This window comes from Cygnus atratus, chromosome 2, assembly GCF_013377495.2.
Source record: "Cygnus atratus isolate AKBS03 ecotype Queensland, Australia chromosome 2, CAtr_DNAZoo_HiC_assembly, whole genome shotgun sequence".
NCBI classification, from domain to species: Eukaryota; Metazoa; Chordata; class Aves; order Anseriformes; family Anatidae; genus Cygnus; species Cygnus atratus.
In genome coordinates, this window is record NC_066363.1 from 82,599,311 (window position 1) to 82,623,564 (window position 24,254).

A 24,254-nucleotide genomic window follows, 5' to 3' on the forward strand; every position below is an offset into this window, starting at 1 on the left:
ACGAAATGAGATTTCAGAGGACAGAATTAAAAAAAAATCTATGGCTTTGCTTTCAATGTTTGACTGTGGAATGGGGCCTAGGATATCCAGGAACCAACAGAAAAATATCTGTCTGATGAAGAACAGTTAATTTGACTGTTAAGTATTTGGGTACATACAGATCGCATCAATAAAATTCTATTTTTGATTCATACCATATCAATCTTCATTGCAATATCTGATTTTAGTATCTCTTCATACCAAACTGATATTTACAGCCAAAACTAAGTATTTTGTTGCACTGGCTTGTCTGATCAGGAGTGATGACTTTCTTTCCTGCAGATTGAATTAACTAAAACAGGACTTCAGGCAACTCTATTGGTAAAAGCTCCAGAAACAGGAGAATTATTTGTGAATTTTGACCCTCAAATATTAACTTTAATTAGAGAAACAGATTGCATGGCTCACATGTGCCTTGAAATCCCACCATTTGCAATTGCTATTCAACAGAAGAGAGACTGGTATAAGAAGATTGTCCACAATTTGCAGGTGGGTTAATTTTAGTTGTTTTATACATGTGTAGCATATGTTAAAATGACTAGGCTCTATAGTCATGGGAAAGTTAAAAATGATGATCAACCATTATGCATTAAGACAACATTAGCAAGTCTTTTTATTTTATTTTTTTGAATCTTTATAACTTTGTCTTGAGATGTTTAAAAAAGAATTTCCTAGCTTTGTGTCTTCTGTGAAGTTGCTTCCAAGTTGCACAGGTTTAGGGAAGCACTGCAGACTTTGGGAAAGAGATAAGGATGGGGAGAAAAGGAGACGTACAAGATTCCTCACTCCACTGCCAGCTTTCTAAATGATAAGTAGTTCATCTCTTATCCAACAATGGAATTAACATTTGATACACTTTGTTTTGAGAGGATAATTAGGAGGGAGGAACAGATGGTATGCCTTTAAAAAGTGTAAAACATCCAGTAAATAGCATATAGCAGAAGAGTTTCTGCACCACTGTTTTGACATAGATGCCTATAGAACAGTTTAAAAAAGAGAAGCATAAGCTTCCCCTTCTCTTGTCTTTTAAATTCTTTGGATTATTTTGTCTACCCTTGAACAGACAAGGTTCTAGATAACTGAAGAAGACAAAGATTCTAAGATGGCAGGTGTCTGGAAGACTATAACTTCACAGGGCTACTTGATTCTCAAATGAGAAAAAATGTCATGTTACATCATAAAGTTATTACAAGGATAGTTTCTTGCAAAATATGAAAATAGATCAGTGGGTTAAAGATGCGTTTAAAACCAAATACCACATTAAAGCTCTGGTAAGGCTGTTCTAATAAAACTGCTGAAAAGTTAAGTTAGATGATGATTTTTTTTCTTGGGCTTTTTTTTTTTTTTTTTTTTCTCCTGGAGCATCCATTTAGGGACTAAAATATGCAAGCTACTTCAAAAAACAAAGAAACAAACAAAAAAAACCACCACCCTTTTAATATATCTGAAAGTGATTCCCTGTGAATTAGTACTTGTACTATTATGAAAAGTAGCAAACAGTGAACTTTTTGCCAAAAATAATAAAAAAACTCCCAAACAATTTCTTAGTGCTTCTTAAGAATTTCAGTAATGTAAATACAGAGGAATTGTCTTAATTTAAGTCATGATGAGTGTATGTGAAGAGGTTGGGACCAGTGTATATTAAAATGCTTTCATTCCCTGTTTGTTTCAGATGATTCTGGCAGAATATAAAAGAATTAAACTGAAAATACAACATCCTATTGAACAATTGATGATCCCTTGGTTAGCAAATGTAGATGATGCTATCCAGCCAGGTCTGATATTACTGACCTGGACATCATTGAATATTGAGAAATATATTAATACAGTTTTTGACAAACTAGGTAAGTCACTTGCCTCTTCCCCTGACTTCTGCTTGTTTGTTTCTATACAAATGCAAGTTACATTATTAAGCTTGCTGTCCTTGATATGATTTGCGCTTAATTGACTCGTACATTACAGAAATTAGAATTTTCGCCCATCCTGTACTTCATGAAACGTCTGCTTTAAAAAACATCTTTTTTTTTTTTTCTCCTAACATCTTTGTCAAATTTTTACTTAAATGAATAGGAATGCAATAAGGTTTAAGCAAGCATAAAGTAGTATGTAAAAGGTCCTGTGTATTTTGAAATCAGAGAAAGATAGCTATTTTAGCTCTTTTTTTCCCTAAAGAATATCTAGGTTTCAGACCTTTCCTAGTCTTGCCTTTTGTTTCTACATGCACAAAACAAGTTCTTAGGGAATATCTTCACTGAATTAGCACTGTCAGTACCTAATAGCTTTTCCTATTACACTTATTTTAAAAAAAAAAAAGTATCTTTAACACAAATGCACACACAGCTCTTTGGGCAACAGCTTTAGAAAACAGATGAGCTTTTATTTTATTCAAAAGATTATCACAAGACTGCACTGAGATGCATTATGTTTCTGAAGATACCAAGTTCCTTTTGTTTCATGTCTAATATTATATCAAATACAGATTCTGATTTTTGGAATTAAGTATGTCACTATAGTGGAAATTTTCTTTATTTGAAATGGAAAATTAAAAAACATGTTGGATGCTAGCTTGACATTACAGTCAATATAATTTTGAATATCACAAATAGTTTGAGTCTGGAACAGGCACTTTGCTTTTATTTCACTTTCAGCATTAAAAATGAATTGCTATATAACTGTGAAAATTCTAGTGATCAGTGTCTGATAACTATTACTTGGCTTCTAACATTTTTTGAAGGATTTGTCAAAAATTTCTGTTGCTAGTGGGTTTGCCAAGTGGTAACTGATTCAAGCTATAGGAGAAGGGGAAGTATTCCTCAAAGACCTCAACTGAATTGTAATGTCTTTATATTTTTGCATTTATTTTTGAAATGCATATACTTAAAGCATTTCTTGTGTATTTTTATGGTATTTCACCTATTATATTTTAGGATATGTACAGCATGTAGTAGATGAGCGTATGTTATGCAAAGCATCAATTATGAATTCAGTGGTGAACTTTGCCATACAAGTTTAGATGTTTGAAATAAACTGGTTAAGGTGTAGAATTCGTATAAAATTTAATATGTTAGTTTATTGAAGGAAAATATTTAGCAGGGCTCTGCAAAAACTATTATTTCAAACTTTTAAGCTTGTTTTGAATCTTCCATTTGCCTCAAAAGCTGACCTGGAGTTATTGCTTGATCGAGTGAATGACTTGATTGAATTTCGTATTGATGCTGTCCTTCAAGAAATGAGTAGTGTGCCACTCTGTAAGTTGCCAGAAGATGAACCACTGGACTGTGAGGAATTTCTCCATAAGACTAAGGTTATTACATGAAATTTTCATAAAGATGTATTTAATATTTTGAATTAAAGTCTGTTCATTTTTTATGAGATAAAACCACTGCAGAATTAATGAAGAATGTGTTGGAAAGCGAAGTAAGGAAATCCCCAGTTGTTTTTTGGCTAGAACATTAAAAAGGAACAAAAATACGAAATGCAAAGATGTCTGAGCTGATACATTCATTTCTGAGTTTACTAATGCCAAGGCAACTGCTGTGTGATATTTCCTTTATGCTTTGATACCACTCAAGTGTTTTTCCTCTGTGATAGTTTTTTTTTTTTTTTTTTTTTTACTGTTGCTTGTTTAGTGCCTTTACCGGCATTGGGAATTGCCCAGCTGATGACTGTGAATAGCATCCATAACAAGTGCGCTTGGTTGCCTGGGAGAGTAAATACTCAGTACATGATCATTTCCATAGTATCTTTCAAAATCTTGAGCTGTCTTGAGTTGATATGTGCAAAATATACTCAGAAGTGCCTGAGTGAAGGTATTCTGGGAAGAACCCCTTCATTTACTCCATCAAAATACTGACATGTTCAGGGGGATTAACCGTAAGCATTTAAGTTGCTAGCAGGTGAAAGATAATTAAACTAGTAATAAAATTGAATGTTATTTTTAGCAGACCGTAGTAAGATATTCTGGCCTTTTAGGATATAAAGTCTAACTTGTGTTTTCTCCTGAAATAAACTTTGCTTTTGAAAAGATTGTAGATCATATAAATAAATCCCTATGCCTGGTCTTCTGTAGTAATAAACACTACAGTGAGTTTTGTTTCTCTTAGCATACTTACCTTTTGGTCTTTCCTCTTTTGTCCCATGTTAAAACTTTCCTTATTGTTAATTAGAAAGAAAAACTTAGAATATTTTTTATGGAATGAATGGTATTTTGTAAACCTCAAAATCCATAGTTTGTTGTTGATTCTGCTGCTACTTTTTCTCCTGATAGGGCTAGTACTAAAATATATAATCACTGAAGTAAAAATAGGTGAGAGTGAGCACAAAAGAAAGCTTGAACTTCTGCCTACCAATTACAGCACCACAACAGCTGATCATTTTGAATTAACAGAGTAAATTGTATACTAACCCCAGTTATGGGTACAATGGAAATAATAAGATTAGTAAGCTTATTTCAGTTTCCTATTAGAAAATACTAGAAATAAATTCTATCATGTATCATATGTCTTTAAGTTTCCAAAGAAGCTGCTACAACAAAAAGTGCTATACTATGGGAAGAAAAACCAAACCAAACCAAACCACCAAAGTAGCTTGTTTAAATATTTTCTCTGATACTACAGAACAGATCTCTCAAATAGAATGAATCATTAGGAAGACCAAGTATTATGTCTTAAAATTTGGAAATGACTGCATCTTGCTAATGTCTGAATTCTTCCAGTTACTGATTTCAATTAAACAGAGGTAGCCAGGTTTGAGTAAGCTTAAAGAAATAGGAGATAATAGAGAGAGAAAAAAAAAAGGCAATTATAAAAATTATACTTCACTAAAAATATGTGATCTATTTAACTTTAAATATTAAAGAAAGAAAACCTGCACAATACTTTAAAATATTTCTGAATTTTATTAAATCTCATTATTTGTTTTCTTCTCCCCCCAGTTAATAATTTTCTTGTTTATTCTAATAATAAATACAACTTTTGATGGATTTTATCTCCTATCTGACTATAAAAGGAAAATGCAATTAGCTAATACTCCTTATGGCACAATCAAGTAATATAAAGTGGAAATGATTAAATGAAAGGTTAATGTCTCCCATACCTACACTGAAAAAATGAGAAAATTAAGAAATACTTGCTTTTGGGAGCTCTTTAACATAGCTATGCATTATAAACATTATTTCGTAATATTAAATCTGGATGAGTTGTGTATTTTAGGAAACAAGTCACAGCAATTTTGAAAGATGTTTATGATGTCTCATTTGTCAGAACAAAAAGCCCAAAACTGAATAATTTGGAACAAACCAGTTTAAAAATAATGCTGTGCATTGATCATGTTTTTTTCACAAATAAGGGGCCTGGAATATTGTGTTAATAAAGGCTTCTGTGACCATGAAATAGACATAAGTACCAGGAACCATAAGAAAATATGTTTGTTTTGGTTTGATAATAGGAGCTCTGTGTAAAAGGTTCCCAGACTTTACATTTGAAAAGCTCACTGGTAGAAGAAGCAGCTAATGAGCTGGTTAACATGTTACTAGACAATGAAGTACAGATCAAAAAAGAAGACAAGAAGTCAGTTGATCTCACTGGTGAAATAAGGGAAAAAAATACAGGTAAGATTATATTGTACCTCTATGCTTATGTTTCTTTTGCATGCTTGATACCATTGAGAGGATACTGTAGCTCAGCTGACTGAAGTATAGGTCGGTATCTAATGTTTAAAGACTTTTGCTTGAGTTTGTCTGGATAATGATAGATTATCTAACAATCATCTGCAAAATACATCAATGTTAATAGTCTAACTTTCATGTTCATATATTAATATATTAGAAACAACTACTTATGGGCCTTGGTTAAGTGCTGGACTTAGAGAAACATAGAATGGTTTGGGTTGGAAGGAATCTTAAATATCATTTAATTCCAACCCCTCTGCCCATGGCACCTTCCACTAGACCAGGTTGCTCAAAGCACTGTCCGACCTGGACTATCCACTTCCAGCCCTATCCACTTCCAGGGAGTACTTCAAGGGACATCCACAATTTCTCTGGGCAACCTGTTCCAGTGCCTCACCACCCTCACAGTAAAGAATTTATTCCTAGTATCTTATCTAAACCTACCCTCTTTTAGTTTAAAGCCATTCCCTCTTGTTCTGTCACTACACTTCCTGACATAGAGTCCCTCTCCAGCTTTCCTGTAGGCTCCCTTTAGGTACTGTAAGGCTGCTGTAAGGTCTCCCTGGAGCCTTCCCTTCTCCAGGCTGATAAAGCCTTGAGATTCTTAGATTCTTTCTCTATGAAATATCTTTTTTTTTTTTTTTGTGTGTTTGTGGTAATTATGCCAATTTGAACTGAGTAGACAAGGTGGATAAGGATAAAATGACAAGTACAATGAGGTACAGATGAGTATTTACACTTCGGTAAAATTTAGCTATTAGTTCAGACACTTGTGGGTGTTTTGGTTTATTGTGTTTTCAAGTCTCCTAAATCAATTTAACTGGCTAGATTTTTTATGTTTTAGCCACAGAGGAGGAAAGAAGATCAAAAAGCCTGATTTCCTCCCACAATTCCAGTGAGATATGGGCCGGACTATCCCCTCCAGCAAAGAGGAAGAAAACGGATTTAGAAGTGTTAGAGGAAGAAGCCAATGAACTGCTTTCCTACTTCAATGGCTGTAATATTGACACTCTTTTGAAAGTCACTCGAAACACTCTGGAGACCATACGCAAGCGCATCCATGCATGTTCCATGATCAGCTTCTTAGGTGCCCATATTTTAGTACTTTCCCTGCTTAGTTAGCCTATGAAAAGAAATATGTAGATGTAATATACCAAAACTATATCAAAAAGAGCCATATATGTAAAAGAGGAGAAAACATGGGAAGTTGAGTAAACTGTCTTGATAAATCACAGTTGATAACATGGTATTTTTCCAGAGGAATTTTTCTTTCCTTTAAGAGTAGGTATGTATCATAGTGATACTGTTTCTCTTAGGACAGACACTACTGTTCTGGAGATGGATAATATATTTGGAGCTTGGTAAGTGGTTGCTGTGTGCCCTTGGCTTTTATATAAAAATGTATGAAAAAACACTAGAGAAAGAGGTGTATTATCTTTCTCTTACTAATTGTCTTAAGATCTTTCTATATGTTATGCTCTAACACTCTTTTTGAAGTGTTTTCTTGTTACTTATTTTTAAGAAGCAAAAAAAAAAAAAGCATTTGGTTTTGGCCTCTCTAGCATATAAGGCATCCAATATGAAGAGATTCTGATAAGTTTTTGTGCCCAATTTAATATGCTGACTGTGAGTACAAGACAGATAATTTTCTGTTAAACAGAGCTTAGCTGTGCAGAACAATTTGATGAGGAGAGAAATAACGTGGCACATAGATATTGTTGATGCTACTATGGACTTTAACAATATGTCTTGTAAATTACCCAGGAGTCTTTTTTCCTTAAGAAATAACACTCAGTACTCAATATTGTGCTGTATATATTGGTTTACATCATTATAGATCCTAGAATGAGGTCTTGAAAAGAGTTGTGAACTTTTTTGTTGCTGTTATTGTCTTTCATTTAGAAAATCACAGTGCCTCTAAGAAGAAAACAAGTGCTCATCCTATTATTAGGACTAGCATTAACCTATGTATCCCTAAAATCATCATGACTCCCTCTTTGGATGAGGTACAGCAAATGCTTAATAAAGCTGTAGACAGCATTGTGAAAGTAATGAAAGGAGTTGGACTGTGGAGTAAGGAGAGAATATCCAAGGTTTGTCTTTAATAACTATACTTAAAACTAATGTCTCAAAACTGCTGCAAATAGAAAATGATTTTTTTTTTTCCACAGAAGAAAATGTTAGAGAGAAAAGTAGCTGTGTTGCAGTGTGAGAGCGGAGACAGCGATTCTGATGATGGAATGAAAGAGATTGGAATGAAAAACATGCATGGTAATGATAAACTCAATTTTAATTTTAGGTAAATGTGATTTATACAGTATACAAAAAAAGATAGCAAATATAAAATGCATCAGAAGGAAGAGAATAAAGACTTCATACATTTTAAACCACCTCAGAGTAGAAATAGGATGTAACAATACCAGAGCTTTTCTTTGTGATTAAAAACCAGGCTGGGCTGAAGACACTTGTCCTTGTGGGAATTTGAGTAAGGGAGTTTTGTGTGTGCCTCGTACAGTTATATTGCTTTGGGTTCTACTTGCAATGTGTGAGAAGCTGTTAGGGAGCCAGCTTGGGCAACACAGCAGATATTTTGAGTGAATTTGGAAAACAATTATAGTCACTACCACTGCACGAAAGAGCTTTTGTGATTTGCCAGCATGGTTTGTAACTTCACATCTTGAAATGGTCTTAAAGCTTGTGTTGACATTCCTTTAGGAAAGGTAAGTTGATCCTAAACAAAGACTGTTACTGAATAGAAATACCTATATAAAATCTCAATACTGGTGGAGAGATTTTTGTGTAGGATTGAATAGACTGAAACTGTTAAAAGGACTTAATGTGTTTTGTGATCAGGCATGGAATTAAGTTATTGAACATATTCATTGAAGGAAATTTAAGAAATTGGTTGCTGGGTTTTTCTTATCTGAAAATTTTCAAAATCAAGCCAAATTAATTACTCTACTTTGTACTTCAGGTGCTTCAAAATATATTGAATGTTTCTAGGGTATCTTCCTCTTACACACCTAAAAAATAGGGAAGTAATATTTGAACTGCTTAAGAAATTAAATTGTTCTTTCAAAACCAAGAGTTTCTCTTGCTTGAGATGGAATAAAGCAATGATGATGAACTCAATCCTATGGGTATTTCCTAACTAATGGACATTCTTTTTATCATTCTTTTCTTTTGAGGCCTGGCTGTGATAATCCTCTAGGATTTAATGTTTACTTTGATTTCAAATTGTAACTGTAGCCTGTCCCGGGTATTTCAGAAAATAAAAATATATAAAGATTCTGTCAGTGCTGACTTATCAGTAAATCACTTAGGTGGAGTGTGCAGGAAAAAAAAAAGGTTGGGGAGGGAAAGGGGAAGATTATACTTGAAAAATTAGAGAGAAACTTGTTCCAGATTTGATAGAGAACCCAGATGAAGCAAGTTTCCCAACTACAGAGAAGTTTATGAATATGTGGTAACTATATTGGCTACTTAGATTTCTAGCTGCCTTTTTGATTAATAATAACACATAATTTTAAAATGCATGCTTATTGAAAAACAGGTCATTAGCTTTTGTTGATAGGAATTTGCTGGGCGTAAGCAATATGTTTGTCCTAAAACTGCTTTTGTATTTGATTCAGCCTTTGTAGATAGTACATCAGATGCAGCATCACTCAATTTGTCTGATTCAGTTCAAAACAAGAACTACTTCAAGAGTGTTTCAGAGAACAAAGAAATTATTAAATTGGTATCTTTACTCACCACTGCTATTAATTCTACAAAAAAGGTAAGACAATAGGGATGTTAATTTTATATTACTATTCAAGAAATATAAATGTATGACTTTTAATATCCTTGGACAATAAAGGTAGTCATTGAAAGCACGGTTAAACATATGAATGAGAAAGTGTAGGATAGCGGATGAAAAACATGTGGCTGCAATTTTACATTTATGTTTTGAAAGTGTAACATAGGTTACACTTGTGTACCTAACACAGTGTACTCAGTGTTCAAAGGCTTATGAGGTTTTGAGTATTATATAAAGTAAAGCTTAAGTATGATTAAAAATGTATCTCCAGTTAGTAAAACATTATTTAAAAAATCTTAAGTATAATTGAGTCTGCATATTTAGTACAGAACCAGTAGTAATTGTACAAGTGTGTAAAATACGGTTTTATTCACATAGAAATTATAGTGAAGCCAGCATGAGTTCTGGCCCAATGTGAAGTGTTTGTGAAGCTTTTTGGAAGAAAGCTAGCTGTCAGCTTGGTGTTTGTTGAGTGCTGCGTAGGATTTGATACTGGAGGCTAGGAGACAGCTTAAGGAGTATGCGTGATTTCTTTGCCCTTTTCTTATTCCCTGCACTCTCTAGTAAACTGTAGGTCTAGAAATGGTATTTCTTTGGGAAACTCTGCATCAGTTCCTCCTGGGGCCAGTCCAACCTTACAATGGAGCCTTGACATGTGGAAATTTTTGACTCAATGCATTGTAACATCAGTAGTATTAAACTATAACTAGCGCAATGACATACAGGTTTGTGCTGAAGACACCAAGGTGTGGTTGGCAATGGTGGATAGTTATCCTGATATTTTGATACCCAATATGTTGTAGTTGGAAGCTGCTATCATTTTGCCAGGCTAAATCCTTCAAACAGTATGTTTATTGTAAGTTGTCATGAGTATTATCTCTCATGATAGTCACCTCTCATGTACATTTTTAATAAGCTGAAGTGATGACAATTTATCCTTAACATTTTTATAAATTCTTGAGAATCAGAAAAATAATTGTATTGCACACTCCTTAAATGATTTTCAAATCAGAGATACCTAATTGACTATATAATTTATTGTTAACATTGCAAATGTGATAGGTCTTTAAAAAAAAAACACCCTCATAATTTCATTATTCAAGAACAGATTGAGTAACTGCTGTTCCTGTTATGTTGGGCCCTGGAGGTCAGGTTTCAGTTGCTAGTCCGGTGAGTTGTAGAGAAGGATACTGGAGGAAATCGAAGAAGAAGGCATCTTTACATGAGTTTTTGCTATTGGATAAGTGCACAGTGTCTTAGACTTGAAGGAGTATTTTATTTCCCACTGATTCTTAGCATTTTATTGACTGAAGAATCACTTCATTGGAAAATACTGTAACTGATTTGACAAACTGAATGTGATTAGCATACAGTGTCTGGCAAGGCTGATGATTGCTAATGAGCCTGCTTTAGCATAAATTTACCAGCAGCCTTCTGTTTTACTGAGATGAGGCAGCCTGCTCCACTATTGAGTACTTAATGTGTTCAAAATAGCAGAAGCTAAGAAATTATGTGTACACTACGGTTTGCTGAGAATCTTTCTGTGAACTTGTATTGCATTTCAGGAGGTTCTTACAGCTTTGGAGAGCTTCAGTTGTTACCACCATATATGGCAGAGAGACAAGGAGGAAACCATTGATGAATTCATGATGGGAAACCCATTACTCTCTGAATTTGAATCTCAAATTCTGCATTTCAGAGACTTGGATCTGAAAATCAATTCTGAGCCTGAATACATCTGTGTGGGAGCTATTGCACTGTACACTGGTAAAGTTCAACTTTCCACTTCTCACAGTTTTCCACTTCTCACAGTTCTCCACTTCTCTCCAGAGGCACATACTTTCTGACTCCTGTAGGAAGGAGAAATGTTTAGTTTTGGGTGAGTGACTTACGTTAAAGATGTAAAGCAGAAACATGGAATGGCTGTTTGTTATTTTGGCTGTAAAATGCATGCAAAAAGTCCCACTAATAAGGGTATCTATGAGGCTTATCTGATGTTTCTTCCCCTGTCTGCATAAGTGAAATCTGAGAAAGCAAAATGGTTTGTTTCTTCATTAGGAAAGAGTATGAAACAAATGTCTTTTATTATATAGCAAAGCTTGGCTATTGAAACGTGATTTAGGTGGGGTAGGTCTGATATTTAATAAATTGAAAAGACCATTGTGTGAGAGCTAAGCATGGAAAGAGACTCTATGTAAAAAGGAAGAAACAGAAGTGAAATATGCACAGGAATGAACATGTGGCAGTAACAGGGTTGAAATTATATCCAGCTAAAATTTTATGTAGTGCTTGTAGTAGTATTGATTTTTGACTTCTCTGTTGAGAACAGTGAGGAACAAATTTGAACTGAATGCCAGAGCTTTAGGGAAATGGATTGAATTGCTGCAAAATGGGGCAGGAACTCAGCCAGACTTCAAGTTTCTCTCTAAGTATTTGTCACTTGGTTCCACTGATGGTATAGATAGAACTCTTAACAATTAAATGACTGGTGGAGAATTTGGTTTCATTAAATGTCAGATCTAACTTTCTATTTCTTCCGCTTACATATGAGACTTTTACATTTCCTCCGCTCATGTGATTTTTTTTTTGGGGGGGAAAGGTTTAGATGTAGAGGAGAATATTAATTAATTTATTATTGATTTGTAGGAAAGAAATGTGTGTAATGATGTATAAACGCGATGAAAAAAGTGTGCAGTTCAGCCTCATCTTTCCAATCGGAAAGGTATTTTGAGAAGGTTAGGAGGAAAATCTTGAATTGCAAGTAACCCTATAAACCACTTGATGGTGTCAAAATGGTTTCATCTTTTCTGCACATGCATGTTTAGACTGAAAAAAAAACAGAACTGGGAGTGAAGAGAATACATATTCAAACAAGATTAAAAGTACATCTTAAGATATCTAAAATATCTACATTTCTATTGTGTGTTCAATGTTTTTAGCTGATCTGAAGCTAGCACTGAGAGCAGAAACCAAAGCCTGGATGACTCTCCTAGGTTATCATTGTAATAAGAAGTACAGAACAGAGATGGAGACAATTTTCACTTTTATAGAGGAAACTGACAAGAAGTTAAATCGCCGCATTGAGGATCTGGATGATATAAGGACAGCCATGTCTGCATTAAAAGAGATCAGAGAACTACAGATCTCCATAGACTCTAAAGTCGGGCCTATTGAGGTAGTTAACAGGAATGTTGCATGTATGGGTAACGTTTCTACAGAGCAATTGTTTTCTGGGTTAGAATTTAACAGTGCACTTTGATTTCATATGTATTAAATGTTGGGTGGCAGACCTGTTGTGTTCCTGTAAACCTTTTTTTTAATAATACTGTAGTTTTGCAAAATGCACAATTGTCTAGATGTTCAGAAGAATTTTTTTTGTAAGACAAGTTCATGATTCCCAATTACCCATACTTTTATTGTCAGGGTTGTCTTATTTTATTATTATTTTTTAATATTGAAAGTTAACACAGAAGTCATATCTACAAAATATCAACAGATCTATTTTTCTATTTTGAAAATGCCAAAAGTGTATTTGCTGTCAGACAAATATCTCACACCTGTGTTTTCTCACCTAGTTTGAGCTGAGCTGAGGTAATTTATGAAATGCAGTATGTGCAAATAATGGAAATCAGCCCAGAGCCCTTCTGTATTTCACAGAAGAAATCTAAGAAGGAACAAAACACTCAGCCTTGGAAGCCGTGAGGGTCTCCCTAGTTCTGTGAAGGAGCAAACTAGTACTAGTAGTTTATGGTGAAAAGCAAAGCACATCCACAGCTGGAAACATCTGTGACATTTTTATGGGTACCGGAGTCTCTTAGGAGCTGACATTTTAGAAGTTTGCGGTAAGACCTGGCCTGGTTTGCTCTATGATGTGGAGCCTAGGCATGAGCCTTGGTAGCCAAGTATTCCTAAAATTCCAATTATAAAAGTAGGAGCCTGGAGTCCATAGGCACAAGGAGTCATGCTTCAGATTTTTGAAACAGGTTGATGAATTTTCCTCACAGTAGGGTGGCAGGCAGATAGTCATGTTTCCATTTTGATAATTTGTTTGCAAGGTGATAAAACCGGAAAATGGAAATAATTCTACTTTCTGAAAAAATTGACATTAAACTGTTAGGCCACAAAAATTCATTGCTACCTTACCCTATGCTAGTTCACAGTAAGTGAATTTCACCTACTATTTAGGTTGAAATACAGTAAGTTAATTTTATTTGTGTTTTTGTGAGACTTGACTAAGGATTTTAGAATGTGTAGTGTTAACACATGGGTGGTACAAGTGGAGATCATTGTTCCTGGAAAACAAAGGACCATTAAGTATATTTATAGTCATGAGAAGTCATAACAGAGAGAGACTTTTTACCAGGGCCTGTAGTAAACTTGTTGAGGCAAAAGGTGGTTTAGAGTAGGAACTGCCCCAGGACAAGGCAAAAGGTTTTAAATTGAAAGACCGTACATTTCGAGTGGGTATAAGGAAAAAAAAAAGTCATGATGAGGGCAGTGAGGTGATGGAACAAGTTGTCTGGTGGAGTCATGGATGCCACATCATTTGAAGTGTTCAAGGTTGGATTGGACAGGGCTTTGAGCAACCTGATCTACTGAAAGTTGTCCTTACCTATGGCACGGGAGTTGGAACTAGTTAATCTTTAATGGTCCCCCCTGACCGTTCTGTGATTCTATTGTAGAATAGTTCTAACTTTTGAAACAGCTTCTGCATATTAGTTGTAACTTTTGAAATGGTTTCTTAATGCTTTGTTGTTGAAGACATGAAGTGGGGCTTCAGTGTCTGTATTGAACAGATGTTTGTTTGCTTTGCTAACTTGGAGGCCTCTGGTTAGTTATTTTCTTATGGCTCACCTCCTGTAATATTCAGCTTGGGTCATACTGGATCTGAATAATATTCTTATTAAGATGAAACTAAAACCTGTAGACGTTAGCAGTACTTTAACTGGAAATAGTTTTTAGGGATACAGATGGCAATAGAACAAATAATCTGTCAGAAAGCAGAATGCTATGTGAAAGGTTAGGAGTAAAGGAGAGCAAGCTATTTTTCCTTTTGATATTTCTTCTGGTTTGGCATTGGCTTGCCGGATTGTGCCAATTGCTATGTAAAAAGAACAAATTTTCTGTTATTTCTAGCAAGTCATTTTCATTCTTAAACATTTAAAACGTTAATATACATATATGTCTAAAATTACCATCTCTTAACATTTTTTGTTTATCTTGATCCAACCTTCTGACAGGAATCCTATGCTATGTTAAACAAATATGATCTACTTGTGGCCAAGGAAGAGTCAGAGAAGGTGGATACTTTGCATTACACTTGGGAAAAATTGCTACTCCGAGCAAATGAAGTGCAGAATGAGCTCATTGCTTTGCAGCCAAAGTTCAGAGGGGAACTCATTAGCACTGTGAAGACTTTTACTGAAGACTGCGCTCAGTTCTATTCAGATTATGATCAGGTAGGAGTTTATGTTATATTGTGTTAGAGGAGCTTTTGAGGAGCTGTGGAAGCATGGAAAGATTGTGGAGTTGACTAAATAGTGGAATGTTTCTGTGCTATCTGAAGAGTATGTTTATTCTTGTTAGTGTGATATTTGAGTTTCAATGCAGGACAGGCTTTGGTTCTTTCTTTGTGTGTGACTGAAGTTTAATCTGGTAACCAGCTCTTAAAGAAAGGCTGGAGACACACAGAGTTCACGATACAGAGCTTGTTAGCACGTGCAAACATGAAGGTTGAAGTTAAAGAGGAATTATGTTAGAATATAAGAGTTTTCTGATCTTGAATGTAAGTAGAAATGACTTCAGCTCTTATATTCCTTCTCAGTAGAATATGAGTCAAGCTGAACTAGTCTTTTAACTAATACTTATTTTTTATTGATAAAGGTGCAACTCTTGCCTACCTTTTCCAATATTAACAAAACTTCTGTATTAAAAAGAAAATGGCTTGTCTTTGTTCTTTTTTGAAAGTATTTTTTTGTTTTAGTAGGTAATTTTGTAGTCTCTCAGTTCAACTGCAACCTGATGTAAGGATGGAATCCTGCAACCACAAAAATGTTTGCGTTTCTAATCACTTTTTTGGAAAATGCTGCTTAGAAATAATTTGTGGTTATTTATGTCCTCTGAACTCACTCTAAACTCTTTTTTTTTTTCTTCCAGAATGGGCCAATGGTGGTTGGCTTAGAGCCTCATGAAGCCAGTGACAGGCTTACTATGTTTCAGGTACTATTCATTCTAAAATATTTCTTAATGCTTATTGCAAATAAACTAACAACTGAAGGCTTTGAGAATGAATCTAGGGTAGTTGAACTAATTTTCATTGATACATAGGGTTACTGATTGGGCAAAGTCTATTTTAACTTAATGATGAAAGATAAGATGGTATTTTTTCCAACATTTTCAAGGAATGTTGATTAAAATGGTAATTTTAGGAGCTGCATAAGAGAGGCTGCATAGGTAATGAGTAATAATAACTAGATTCAGAACCTACTCTCAAGTTGAGTGTATTTGGCGATAGGCTGTTCTTGTGTTCATTAACGTGGCTTTTGCATGACTGCAATTTTGCCCAATTCTTTTTGTTCTCCTTTTCTTACTTAAAAAAAAAAAGGTTTTAAAAGTTTCCATACAAACTGACTATTTCTACTGTTGAAATGTTTCTTTGTGCGGTGGTTAATTTCTTCTCCTGTAACGCTGTCTTCTAATTGTTTTCCTTTTCCCATTGTGTTATTTGTTTGGTTTTCGTATATGTTTCCTCAGTTATATAGCAGCTGTCAAGTAAATTTTGTTGTTCTTTCTGCTGCTCAAACAGTAATAATCCTTACTTTGACCCTTCATTAAGAGAATTGCACAGCTTACTTGAGGAGTTAAAATTTGCAGCATCCACCTCTCTTTGCTTTCCACATCATGCTCAACCTCTTTCAAATGCAAGCTTACCATGTACTGTTTATTCTGTCACTGTGCTACATGGAATAAATGACCTCCCTGTCAACTTCTAAAGATGTGCCTCCAAATTCCAAACTCCTAAAAAGTTTTTTCACATGAAAATTTCAATCAGAACCTGTTGACAGTAAGGTGTTAGTATCTCCTGTACATCCTTCTAGCATTTACTAGATTTTAACCACTAATGCAGCTCTAAGCATAATGCCAGATGTATTTAAATGTATTACATGTAATTGCTTGCTTTCTCTCTAGAATCGATTTGATAATCTCTTTCGGAAATATATTGCTTATACTGGTGGGGAAGATCTTTTTGGTTTGCCTGTTACACAGTATCCTCAGCTACTTGAAATAAAGAAGGAACTGACTCTGTTACAGAAACTCTATAATCTGTATAACAATGTCCTTGATACAGTCAGTGGCTACTATGATATTCTTTGGTCAGAATTAGACACTGGAAAAATTAATAGTGAACTTCTGGAGTTTCAGAACAGGTGAGAAACTCTTTCTGTGAAAAGAAGCCTAAAATACTTTTGTTACTTCTTAAATATGATTATAATTGGTTAGCATCATTAATTTTAATTGAAAAATATGTCCATTACCAATACATAATTTAAGGGAGCCAGTTTAGACTCTAAATGTTGAGGATTGTTGCTGCTTAGAGAGTTTGGGTAGCTTCCTTCCTTCCTTCCTTCCTTCCTTCCTTTCTTTTTCTTTCTTTTTCCTTCCTTCCTTCCTTCCTTCCTTCCTTCCTTCCTTCCTTCTTTTCTTTCTTTCTTTCTTTCTTTTTCTTTCTTTCTTTTTCTTTCTTTCCGTACATTAAAATTGCTATTTATTTTCTTCATGATTCAAATTTAACTTGTTTGTTTTAATATTATTAGTCATGAGAGAGATTCTCCCTATATCAAAGGCAGGTTAGTGAATTGCTGAATATTTTTGCTACAAAATAGGATATATTGCATGCATAGGCTATGAACTTGTAATGAAATCAGGAATCAAATGATTTAAAGAATTAAATCTGCCTGTTCTGAGGAACAGTGGTTTTGCTAGAGAATAGAGCAGTTCATCTCATAAGCCTCACCAAAAGATGAAATCAAGAATAAAGTGATTCAATTGTCTTTGAAGGTCACTTGGACAAAGTATATTGGAATTATGCAGCTACACTTCTTAGGGTGAGCCTGCAGGTGTCCACCTACCAGTCAGTGAAATAGACTGGAAATATTTAGTCATATACAGAATCTTCAAAATACAGGGAACCTGAATTTGGAGGGTATGTAGTTTAATGTTAAAACTATATATGGTGGTTAAATGGGTAAAAGAAAGAATATCTGAAACTGTGTGAGAAAACATGGATTATTTTTATGTAGATGCCGTAAGCTTCCTCGTGGTGTTAAGCAATGGCAGGCCTTTTCTGACCTAAAGAAGACTATTGAGGACTTCTGTGAATGTTGTCCATTGCTTGAGCATATGTCAAATAAAGCAATGATGCCTCGGCACTGGAAGCGGATTACAGATCTCACTGAGCACAGCTTTGATGTGGAAAGTGAAACATTCAAACTGAGGAATATTATGGAAGCTCCACTACTTAGATATAAAGAGGAAATAGAGGTATTGTGAAATGGATGCATGAAAGTAAGCAATCTGCTCAGATAATATCTGAGTAACAGTAGTAAGAAGGAAAACAGTATTTCCAAAGAAAGAACAGAGAAATAGTCTGTCACTTCAGTTTTCTGTGTAAAATGATGATGCATGTATTGTGGTGTCAACTTTATTAAACCATGCCATGTGGCTCAGGAGTTAATTTATGAGGATGCTTTGCAATATTAAAGTTATGAAAATAATCACTATATTATTCTTGTAGTCTCCACAAACTTGACCATATTGTGATGTGGTACATGGATTATTAGTTATGGTGTTTTTATGTCTGTAAATCTTTCCAGTTGATAAATAATTGCTCATCAAACTAAACAGAGTTAAAGGAAATGCCAGTTAGATTTGGATACCAAAGACCTGAACAGTTGATAGCTTGTTTTGACATCTTATTTATTTAAAAGGATATCTGCATAAGTGCTGTGAAGGAGAAAGACATTGAACAGAAGTTAAAACAAGTGATAGCTGAATGGGACAACAAAACGTTTATCTTTGCAAACTTTAAAACCCGTGGGGAACTTCTTTTAAGAGGAGACAGCACATCAGAAACAATTGCTACCATGGAGGACAGCTTGATGATTCTTGGTTCTCTCATGAGTAACAGGTAACAAGAAAAGCACTGTGTATTTATGTGAGTTATAAATATCAGCAAGAGGCTTTGTTTTATTGAAGAAATTTATCTTTCACAAAGGAGAAGGAAAGTAAACATCTAGATAAAAACTAAAAGCTTACTTGTCCTTGAGCTGTTCATGGGCTAGTTCTCATTGTCTGTTTTCCTGCATTAAGTTATTTTGAAATAATGTGTTCAGACTTCTGATTAATCAGCTGGACAGTTTCCATGGATGCAAGACAGTGGTGATAAACATAAAAGGGAACACTGCCTAGTTGTGGCAGGGGTCCTACTGGCATTACAGGCACTGCTACTCTGCCCTAGTGGTAGACCACTACCTCTTTTGCAGACTTTTGCTGAAGGTACTGAAAATGCAAGTTAAAATGAACTCTGGTTTGTCTGGTTTTACATGTCAAAGCTCCTGGATAAAATAAGGAACACAGAACCTGATCATCAGGAAGATGTCCAGAAGCAAGTGTTTGGTTGATAAGGACCTGGTCACTACGAGTTTTGCAGCTTTGAAGAGATTACGTAGTCCCTTTTTGAAACCACTTTACCTTAGAATGAAATTTAAATCTTACTCCCATTCATCTCCAGCTTATTCAGAGCTGTGCTACATACCATGTGCACAAAGGAGCAAGTTGGAGCTGATTTCTTTTTAGCCCCTAACTAACTGAATTGAGTAAGGTATGGGTTAGTATACTTTAACTTGACAAACATGCAAGTGGCAAAATTATTCCTCCTCATGTTAGAAGACTGAGCTGGCTTTCAAGAGACTTTTTTCCTGCCTGAAGTAAAGCAAGTATCTTTTTTAATTTTAGATACAACACACCATTCAAGACACAGATTCAAAAATGGGTGCACTATCTTTCCAACACAACAGATATCATTGAGAACTGGATGACTGTGCAGAACTTGTGGATTTACTTAGAAGCTGTGTTCGTTGGTGGTGACATAGCAAAGCAACTTCCAAAGGTTTTCAGACCTGCCTTTTTTCAGTTTGGTTTTCTAAATTTTAAGAAAAAAAAATTAATTGTGATGTAACTGGTGCAGTAACATAAGCTTCATTGTTTTGGTACTTAACAAAATTAGACTTGCTAAGACATATTTATCTAGTTATCATTTTATTTCTAGATTGTTAAATTATTAACCAATATTTGTGTAAGTGTTTTGCCTAGTGGTAACCTAGCCTAAGTTAGCCTTGTAGTACTTACCAGTAGCCTAGTAGCGCCCGCAGTTTTGCTAGGAATACTTGTCTTAAATTTTTCTATATTGCTTTTGGAATTAGAAGTAATTCAATTTTTAGAAAAACTCTTCAAATTTGGATCATGCAATTCAAGCATAAGGTGTTTTCTGTGTTTTACTCTAAGAATGAAAGAAGAAAAAGTTGATAGCAGGCTTGGCAGTGAAGCATAAAATAAGCTGTATTACGTGAGCAGAAAGATTTGTGTTTTTCTAAACTGAAAAATCTTTGGGGTTGGACTCTGGTAATTACTTGTGAGAAGATTACTGGTGCCAATTCTGCTAGCAAGTTCCTTTTGCCTCTTCTCTCTTCCTTCCCCCATCCCTTCCTCTCCATCTTTACCCCCATGTTTTGACAGGAAGCAAAGCGTTTCTCTAATATTGATAAATCCTGGGTGAGGATCATGACCCGAGCTCATGAAACACCCAATGTTGTTCAGTGCTGCGTTGGAGATGAAATCATGGGACAGCTACTACCACATTTACTAGAACAGCTTGAAATCTGTCAGAAATCACTCACAGGGTAAGATTACCACAAGACCAGTCTTGGGCAGATGGTTGTGAATTGCTTAACTAGCTAAAAAGGAAGTACTGTCCCATGGACTTTGCAAAGATTGTGTGTTTATTTCACTATGAATTCAGTTGAACTGAGCAAACAAGGTATCAGGATGGTGCAACACCTCCAAAGAAATTGCTAGTACCAAACTGGTAAGTATTTGATTTGTGACTAAGCTGTCACTATCTCTGCTGATACTGGAGCTGTTTCTGCCTGTTTTCAATACAGCAGGGAGTCTAGGTCTATATATTCTTTTCAGATCCTTCACATGTGTGGGAGAAATTCAGCATGAGGTACCTAAGCAGCAAGTAACTGACCTAATAAAAAAACACTTCACTTTAATTTCATTTTAGTAGTATTTACATCATAGCTAACAATAAAAGCTTTCAATTGAATGATTTTTGATACTGAAAGAGTAATCTTAAAGCAGGTACTTTACATGAAGGTACAATGAATAAGAATTATTGGGGTTACCAATGACATAAATTGCAATTTTTGCTATTTTTTTCTCACAATGGCATTGTGAGAAATATCACCTTTAAAGAGGAAAGGATGTATAAAGTAATCTAATTCACTTTCTGTCTACTTCCTCCCCAAAACATTTATAAATACAGGTACCTGGAAAAAAAACGCCTCCTATTTCCACGATTCTTCTTTGTGTCAGATCCTGCCCTCTTAGAAATTCTTGGCCAGGCATCAGACTCTCACACTATACAGGCACATCTGCTGAATGTCTTTGACAACATTAAAACTGTCAAGTTCCATGAAAAGGTATGTGTTGCCCAAATCTCAGAGTTATATTCTTTCAAATTGTTAAACAATTTGTGATACTTGTTAAATAGCAAGCTACCTGGGTGCATAGGGCATTTGGCTGTTTTACCAAGCTCATCACTTACTATGATGCTGCATAGGCTCTCCTAATATAAGATTTAGTTTCATATCTTCATTTGCTTAATAGGAAAACTTTATATAGAATAGCAAAACAAACCAAAAATTGTCACCAGTGCTTAGGTTTCAGACAAAACACACCTAGGTACTGAACTGTCTTCTGTGGCTTAATATAGGCTAGCTTCTTCTCAGATGAGCTTCAGATTCTTTTTGAGCATATTTGTATGTTTAGGTTGCTTGAAAACATGCTATTTGAAGAACAACTTTCTTACACCCTTTATGGAAAAAATATATTGTGATACAGATATTTTTTTCCTCTGAATGTATGCACGTCCTTAGACATTTGCTTCCTCCACATGCATGAAATTCCTTTCAATGACCATGTTTCGTAACTTCAGTGTTTCCATTATTTTTTATTTTAAGACGACAACTTATGTTAGGATATTAACGCACCACTAATGAGTGAAGGTTTCCTTTATTGTGACTGGAAAGCATATGCTGTCATTGAAATTGAAGTAAAATTCAAGAGTTGACAGTGTATTGGGGTTTGCCTTCATGTTCAGGTGGCAATGTTTTGTTTAAAGCCTTTCTTCATACTGAAAGCAATGATTTTATTGTTTTCACATTTGCTTAATAGATTGGTATAAATTTTAGTGACCTTAAAAGGTTTAATGAAACGCTGGCAGGAAAATCAGGCAGTTACTGATCATAAATTGATCAGAAAATTGATGATAAATCTGTAAATCATAAATTGTTCTTGCCTTGCTTTTATTAGGTATATGATCGTATATTGTCAATTAGCTCACGAGAGGGTGAGACTATTGAGCTGAGTAGACCTGTAATGGCTGAAGGTAATGTGGAAGTTTGGCTGAATTCTCTGTTGAAGGAATCCCAGCTGTCACTGCATCATGTTATTCGCCAGGCAGCTATGCATATCCAGGAAACTGGTTTCCAGCTGACTGAATTTCTTTCTACTTACCCAGCCCAGGTAAAATCATTGTTAAATTAATGAAAAATTGCTCACAGATAGGTTAGCACATTGGTGGGATTTTCTTGTCTTTGCAATTAAGATTGCAGCCAGTATTACAAATGCAAAACTGACATTTAAATTTATCTTAATCACTTCAGTCTTTTAAATTCCAATTTACATATCTGAAACCAAAAGATCAAAACTTACCCTGAAGCTCTTGTTCAAAAAGATGCTGAATACAATAAATTAATGCAATAGAGTTAACAGTATTTCTTTACACACTTAATACCTAACTACTGAAAGAAAAGTAGTAAAATTGTATGTTTGTTTATACATTCAGGAAAGCACTATGTTGTCAAAGGCTCGGAGCTGTGGGTGGTACTGGGGGAAAATTATTTTCTCTGTATGAGCTTCTTCACTTGTGATCAGGAATGTTCTTGGAAAGGAAATAAAAAGTTCATGAATTACTGAAGGAATATATTAAATCGAAGCATTAATTATTCTGATAACCGATTTGTTATTTATTATATCTTATGTAAATTATATTGAACGGTTGTGTCAGCTGTGCATCATAGGTGCTATCTATGAGACTGAAATGTGGACTTTACTAGATGCTTATGAATGGAGTTAGGACACAAAATAAATGCACAGGTTGAATGACCTCTATATGGAAGATGAATAAATAATTTTATACAAGTAGGCAGAATCATTTAATTATGTTATTTGTTTCTGTGAATGTACATTTAAGGTGAAATAGAAAAGATGATGAAGCATACTCTTTCATGTTTCATAAGGTTGGGTTGTTGGGGATCCAAATGATTTGGACACGAGACTCAGAAGAAGCTTTGACTAATGCCAGGTATGATAAAAAAATTATGCGAAAGACAAACCAGTTTTTCCTGGATCTTCTAAACATGCTGATAGATATGACAACAAAAGACCTTAACCCAGTCGAGCGAATTAAATATGAGACATTAATCACTGTTCACGTGCATCAGAGGGACATCTTTGATGGTCTGGTAAGTATTGAAAAATTTATTGAGATATGAGGCAGTAGTCATGTAAAACAATGTGAAAGAAGACAGTGTAGCTATGATGTATGAATGCCTGCATCTTAAGCCAAACAATTAATTTCAGGATTGTAATGACTGTGTGACTTTGAATATTACAGAAATGCTGGTGTTGCTTCAATACATGTCATAGCTTCTCTTTAAGTAATTGTGTTGTTGTCGGCTTCCCCCTCTCCCCCACAACCATAGAAGAATTTTATAGTGCTTTGTGTTCGCCCATTTAAATCAGATGTGTCTGCTGTGTGATCAGTTAGGGACTTCTTTTTCCTCATCTACTATGTGGCAAGTAATCATTCTTTCTATAGACTACTTTGGGAGTCTTGAGGAATAAATAGAATGAATATATAGTGTTATAGTACAGGAGAAAGCCTGACGTTTCTTGAAGCTGCCATCATCGCTGTTCTAGTTTCAATAGCATACCTAATTATTACTTAGAGGTTTGTTTATTCACTTCACACCTTCTTATGCAGCCACAGGATACCGAAATTAGGAAAGTGAAAGCATTTACTTCTTAAACAATTGAAATTAAAAGCTGTCATGCCTTTTACCTTCAGGAAGATCTGGACTTAACTCTAATTATGCTGTCTGGGGAAAGGATTACTGAGTTTTAACCCATTGCGGATAGGCAGGCACCAGTGTAGGACCAGTTGTTTCTACTTAAAATCATCCTAGCAATCCTATGTGAAGTATCATTTCTAGATACAATTAAATGGGGCCTCTTTTTTGATAGGTATTTTAATATTCAGTTGGTCAACTTTGAATTCTCCCAGCTCTGTTGTATTTCTTAACATGATATACTTTATTAAAAACAAAAAAATCGTGAGTTTTG

General features: G+C 34.9%; 1 protein-coding gene across 2 annotated transcripts in view; it reads left to right on the forward strand.

Annotated features, from left to right (window-relative positions):
• The window catches only part of DNAH5 (dynein axonemal heavy chain 5), a 128,484-nt gene that overhangs the window by 26,442 nt on the left and 77,788 nt on the right, over positions 1-24,254 (forward strand). For both annotated transcript variants that reach the window (XM_035552710.1, XM_035552709.1), the window contains exons 15-34: positions 322-528; positions 1,712-1,883; positions 3,198-3,343; positions 5,485-5,647; positions 6,552-6,794; positions 7,610-7,800; positions 7,879-7,978; positions 9,361-9,485; positions 11,072-11,273; positions 12,446-12,681; positions 14,747-14,965; positions 15,663-15,725; positions 16,695-16,933; positions 17,807-18,047; positions 18,494-18,693; positions 19,521-19,674; positions 20,301-20,464; positions 21,112-21,268; positions 22,161-22,373; positions 23,150-23,374. In XM_035552710.1, the coding sequence (XP_035408603.1) occupies positions 322-528; positions 1,712-1,883; positions 3,198-3,343; positions 5,485-5,647; positions 6,552-6,794; positions 7,610-7,800; positions 7,879-7,978; positions 9,361-9,485; positions 11,072-11,273; positions 12,446-12,681; positions 14,747-14,965; positions 15,663-15,725; positions 16,695-16,933; positions 17,807-18,047; positions 18,494-18,693; positions 19,521-19,674; positions 20,301-20,464; positions 21,112-21,268; positions 22,161-22,373; positions 23,150-23,374 (3,660 nt within the window). The remainder of the gene's footprint in view (positions 1-321; positions 529-1,711; positions 1,884-3,197; positions 3,344-5,484; positions 5,648-6,551; positions 6,795-7,609; positions 7,801-7,878; positions 7,979-9,360; positions 9,486-11,071; positions 11,274-12,445; positions 12,682-14,746; positions 14,966-15,662; positions 15,726-16,694; positions 16,934-17,806; positions 18,048-18,493; positions 18,694-19,520; positions 19,675-20,300; positions 20,465-21,111; positions 21,269-22,160; positions 22,374-23,149; positions 23,375-24,254) is intronic.